Below are 6,000 nucleotides of genomic sequence, written 5' to 3'. Positions count from 1 at the left end.
ATACTTCCCAAAGGTCAGTGGAATACCACGATCACAACACCAGAGGGAGCTCCACAAATCATGTTAAACCCAGATTCGGCTCAAATAAGGGACTAAACATGTTTCGCAATTATGCCACATCAATGTGGAACGCCCTACCCAAAGCTGTAAAGGAATGTGGATCACTACCCACTTTCAAAACCTCTCTCAAGGGACACCTACGGGAGACTGCAATTCAACACTGGCCCCTGTAAATATCCTAACCCAACCCCCTCCAATGTACAGTCCATTTACCCTAGTATGGTTTTGTCAATAGTTCAATGTACAATTGTGTTTGTTTGTACAGTGTCTCCTCCCCCCCCCCTCAATGTACAGTGTTACTTGTTTTATACAGTGTGCCCCGCCCGCCCCCCCCCCCCCCCCCCCCCCCAACCACCTCCAATGTAAATTACCCAGTATGGTTGTCAATATCCCAATGTACCCAACCCCCCCCCACCCAACCTCCTCCAATGTACAGTTTCTACGTCAAATGTATATACTCCCTTTTCTTGACTCCTTCTGTATCACAAACAGTACTGTATTTGCAAATCTGGTATGTCATAAATGTATAGATGTAGCAGTACTGACTATCTGTATGTCATGTATGTCATATATGTCTATATGAATTGAAAATGGGGGACCCTGATGGAAACAAGACAAACGTCTTTTCTCAGGTCTGCATCCCCTTAACAATTGTATGTATTGAGCCGTACTGTATTGTACCCATTCTGCAATCTGTTAAATAAAGTTTTCATTCATTCATTCATTCATTCATTCAATGGTCCAGGCTGCAAGAGATTGAGGAATTATCCATATAGGCTGAATAATGGCTATAGTTGAAAGGTTTACGGAATACACCAATAGGTGATAAATGGGGCAATGTGAGAATTGCCTGTATAAACTGAAGGAACACTTGTTGGCCTATATCATTAGAAGTTAAGTATAAGTATTCCCATTAAATTATATGTAAGTAGGCCTATTGTTAAATTAACCAGCTGTTCAATGTCACCTGTCGTCGTTACGCTACGTTTTTTGTTCATTTCTAATAATATAATATCAAACATGGATGGATTAGGCTATATTTTGTATATGCTGACCCGCTTTTTGCCTGGATATGCATTATAATGTCTTCACCTCAGATATGCAGAGCAGTAGGAGTTGCCAAGTAGGCTACAATTGGCACAAAAGCCATGACCTGTGTGGCAGTGCGCTCCCAGTCTCTATTCACATGTAAATGACCGTTATAAATACTGACTGTGCGCGCTCTCGCCGTGCGTGCAGCTAGCAGAGTAGCCTATAGCAAGTAGTACCCGTCTGCACTCTGCAGGCTTTGTTGGCAGCTGGGACCGCGAGCCATCTGTTCCATTGACGAGTTGTTGTAACGGTTGCTGTTCTTTCTGTGGATTATCTTCCATTTCTGGCAGTGCCTGGGTTAAATTTAAACAACATGGCCCCCATACGCAACACAACAACAACGGAATGGACCGAGACGATGAACATTGTTGTATTAAAGTGGACAGAAAGGTAAGACTGCATTCGCGTGCCTGTTGGCAACATTTGTAAACCTACTTGAATTGTCGCTGGTCTCTCTAATAATGGACTATGATTTCTCCCCCAGATCAGGAAACCTCTGGTTGAGAAGAAGAGACGGGCTCGAATCAATGAAAGTTTGCAAGAACTCAGAGTTCTCGTTGCCGATGCAGATGTAAGTTTAGATATAGGCTACGTTTACTATATCAAATTAGAATTGATTGCTAAAACCGCTGGGCTCATTATAGCACTGTTTGTTTAAACTAAAGCAGAATCGTTTGTCACCCCCAGTTGCAAAAGACGGAGAATGCTGAAGTGCTGGAGATGACAGTGAAGCGGGTAGAGAGCATCCTGCAAAGCCGGGCTCAGGGTAAATTCCCACTTCACTTTGTTATGTTGTTGTCTAAATACAGTACACATAGACTAGGCATGCTTGTAGGCTATGCTCACTGACTTTATCTTCTGTTTCTGTCGCGTACACAGAGGTGGACACGGTGAACCGGGAGGCCTGTGAGAGGTTTGCTGCGGGTTACATCCAGTGCATGCACGAGGTGCACACATTCGTCTCCAACTGTCCGGGCATAGATCCCACCATCGCGGCAGAGCTACTGAACCACCTCCTGGAGTGCATGCCGTTGAACGACGAGGACCGGCTCCAGGGGATGTTGTCGGACACAATGACAGACATCTCCAGTAACAACAGCACCTGGCCCCTGTCTGATAGCATGTATACATCGTTGGTCTCCCCGGGGGGGAGGAGCGTCTCCAGCGGGAGCTCCTCGGCGTCCCCGTCTCCCTCCACCTCCTCTGCCGATGACCTGTGCTCCGACCTGGACGAGACAGACTCTGAGCAGAGCCACGTCTCAGTGGATGACATTGAGGGTCAGAGTTCTGCATCTACTGTAGACCATTACAAGTCAATGTGGAGACCATGGTAGATATATGTCACGTTGGAAGAGCGCCATGGTGCTGCTTTTAAAGTAGAGGCTGATGTGTGGGATAGATCTCTAGGCTATATGGTATAGGATAAGATTTCTGACATGAGACGTTTTTCTCACAACTTGTTGAATAGCATCTGATAAGCTCTTCAAATAATTGTTTTGGTATCGTAATTAAAACTTATTTAAGAATTAAACTATTTATTAAATACATTTAGCAGAGATTCGTATTAGGGTTTTAATTTGGGAGGTGTCAGGTTATTGTTTATTGGCCTATTAGCTGAGGAAGACTAAATGCAGATGTAAATATGTACTTAATGAATAGCATAACTGTACAGAAAATACCTGTTCCACTAGTAATGCAGTGTTAGTTTTTGTGTAAATTATTTCTTTGTTTAGTAAGCCCATGTATGCCTATGTTTACATTTATATATTTGTAAATTGTATGACTGTTATTAGGCTACCTGGACTGATTTGCCTGTAGATTCTTACACAACTTTTCAATAAATAACTATGTAATCCATTTCACTACTCTGTTTTTTTTTGTTGTTTTACTTACAATTAGTTCATTGTTTTTGCAGAACTCTGTTGCTGTCAGAATTAACATAATTCATGCCAAATAAAGCACTGGATCAGAACAGGCGACCTTTCGCACAGAAATATTTATTAGTTATTTTGATGCAACTGTGATTGATTGAAAACTTTATTAACAGATTGCAGAATGGGTACAATACAGTACAGCTCAATACACACAATTGTTAAGGGGATGCAGACCAGAGAAAGACTTTCGTCTTGTTTACATCAGGGTCCCCCATTTTCAATTCATCAGGACATATATGACATACAGATAGACAGTACTGCTACATCTATACATTTATGACATACCAGATTTGCAAATACAGTATACTGTTTGTGATACAAAAAGAGTCCAGAAAAGGGAGTGTATACATTTGACGTAAAAAGTGTACATTGGAGGGGGGGGGGGGGGGGGGAAATACTGTACAACTGTACAAGCAAAACTGTACATTGGGATATTGACAACCATACTAGGTAATTTACATTGGGGGGGGGGGGGAAACACTGTACAAACAAGCAAAACTGTACATTGGAATATTGACAACCATACTAGGTAAATTACTGTACATTGGAGGGGGTTGGGTTAGGACATTTACAGGGTCCAGTTTCGAATTGCAGTCTCCCGTAGGTGTTCCTTGATGGTGTGGACCATTTGTGTGTATAGCCTACCTTCCTGGACCCCATGGGTGATCTTTTTAGTATGCCGCAGGCCGTACATGTGCGAATGTCAGGATTGACCCGTCCTTGCAATAATGGTTTAGTAAAGGGTTTTTATTCACTTGGGTCATATGCTATAGCTATAGCATGACACTGACAGCAATGCTTAGATGTTTTGCGAGAGACAAAATTGAAAATTAAATTACCTTCCAAAAAATGACAGAATACTGAGAATAGTGGCATCCACTTTACCATTAGACATTAATAATAATAATAATAATAATAATAATAGATTGAATTTGTAATGCACTTTTTAAGCATTTACAAATCATAGATTGTTGGTGGATCACTTCTGAACACAGACTGACTATAGTCTACTATAGGCTATATATACTGTATATCATGAATTGAAAATGGGGGACCCTGATGTAAACAAGACTAAAGTCTTTCTCTGGTCTGCATCCCCTTAACAATTATGTGTATTGAGCCGTACTGTATTGTATCCATTCTGCAATCTGTTAATAAAATTGTCAATCAATCAATATCTCAAATCCATGCGGATCCTATAGTGACCAATGCCATAGATATATATAATATATCTCTATGCTAGTGAGTGACAGCCACAGTTACCGTTCTGCATCAGCGACAGATGCATACAAAAAGAAAGCAATTCTTCACCGTTTATTACAACCTTGCAGATCTCTTGTTAATTGCCACCTCTTTTGTGTTTCTGCGATGTCCACACGTGTTACTTCTCACACTGAAAATACCCAGTCAACTTGGAAGGGACAATCGCGTTTTACTTGGCGTGTAGTCCCTAATGACAATAGCAATGACAACGTGTCACGTCCAGAAGATGTTTTCATAGATCAAAATGCCTTAAGGCTCTACATTTTTAAAGGCTATTTATCAACACTTTCGCAGATTTGTGTCGTGTTGCCTGCTCTAGAAGAGACCGGATTTGCGGAACTCCAAAGGTGCAAATGGGTACCGCAGGAGGGCGGGCTGGGGGGCTCACACCTTGCCCACAGACTAGAGGGTCTGAGGTGCGAACAGATAGGGAGGGACATGTAAATGACCGTGGCCGCTTTGATCAAACCTGCTGGGAATAGGAAGGAGCTGTACCGACTCTGCCTTTCTGTCTGGCCGCTGGGGAATAGATAACATCTGGATTCCTTTGGAGTCGACAAGGCGCATTTGAGCTCAATTTCCATCCAAATGTTGCGCAAATCCTGACTGAAATTAAACGAACGTGACTTTCTAAGCATATGCTAATGAATTATGTAGTCTTATTTCTAAATAAGAAATGCACATCTCGAAACTACCATTCAGCGGCCTATGGGGGACAGCTTCTGAAGTCTCTGCTATATGAGACACATTAGTCCAAATTAACCTAATATATCGCTCAGCAAACTGTTGCACACTCAGCAAAAAAGCAGAACTGTTGTTAACTGTCTGCTAATTTACCTGCTCCAGCTCCTGTATCCTGTGATAAATAATGTAACAATAATGTGAATATACAACAAATAAAATACCATAACAAAACAATGAAAACATTTTATTTTGAGAAATGTTTTACAGTAAATTTCGCAGAGTAAATTTGACCCAAACTCCATTTGAGCCCAAGTGAGTAACATTTTACTCAGTTTGAGTAAAATGTAGAATAAAATAATCTACATTTTCAAAAAATAAATAAATAAAAAGTGCATTTTTGCTGTACATCCAAGTTGTGCAACAGCACCAGAAAGGCAGAAAGACAAACAACAAACTGCAGATAGTATCAGGAAATGTGCAAGTTGGTATACAATACATTAGTGTGCAAGCAGTTCTCTCATCTCACATTCCAACCTTTAAATTGACAACACAGTCTTGACAAATGCTTTTGACATCTGTTTCCATTGCTTTATGCCCGGGCAATAACCCTAAACTTTAGCTTCAAACGTGACCACACTGATAGAAGGGGTAGTGGCTTCCAGCTGCTACTACAGGATGCGCTTCTGCAGAAATTAGAGCATGAAACCAAATATAGCTATAATGGTTGCAAATGGCAAGAGGTGGCTAATCCCAAAACTACCCCTCACTACACCTTTAAACAGAATGAAACCTATAATAAACATACAATGTGTTGAGCCCTCCCGCAGACTTGTACTCTCTGTACAAAGTCTACGATTATCAGCAATGCTACAGTTTTGTTCAATCACAGTTTGACTCAATAAAAATACATTTCCCACCAATTCTTTATATTTGGGCCCAATGTTCCAAAACTGTTCTTATGTAGTGA

At 41.2% G+C, this 6,000-nt stretch overlaps 1 protein-coding gene across 1 annotated transcript; it reads left to right on the top strand.

Annotated features, from left to right (window-relative positions):
* Positions 1-1,443: 1,443 nt before the first annotated feature.
* On the top strand, positions 1,444-3,009 carry hes6 (hes family bHLH transcription factor 6). The gene is made up of 4 exons (XM_084327457.1): positions 1,444-1,542; positions 1,637-1,723; positions 1,840-1,918; positions 2,032-3,009. Exons 1-4 carry the CDS (start codon positions 1,498-1,500, stop codon positions 2,484-2,486), a joined length of 666 nt encoding a protein of 221 aa, XP_084183583.1. The 5' UTR covers positions 1,444-1,497; the 3' UTR covers positions 2,487-3,009.
* Positions 3,010-6,000: the final 2,991 nt, after the last annotated feature.

The sequence above is a fragment of the Notolepis coatsorum genome (assembly GCF_963971535.1).
Source record: "Notolepis coatsorum genome assembly, chromosome: 13".
NCBI lineage: Eukaryota > Metazoa > Chordata > Actinopteri > Aulopiformes > Paralepididae > Notolepis > Notolepis coatsorum.
This window is presented reverse-complemented; position numbering and strand designations above follow the sequence as displayed.

Coding starts and splice junctions, on each gene's coding strand:
- hes6 (XM_084327457.1), top strand. CDS start 1,498: ATGGACCGAGACGATGAACATTGTTGTATTAAAGTGGACAGAAAG. Junction 1,543..1,636: donor GTATTAAAGTGGACAGAAAG/GTAAGACTGCAT, acceptor TTTCTCCCCCAG/ATCAGGAAACCTCTGGTTGA. Junction 1,724..1,839: donor TTCTCGTTGCCGATGCAGAT/GTAAGTTTAGAT, acceptor TGTCACCCCCAG/TTGCAAAAGACGGAGAATGC.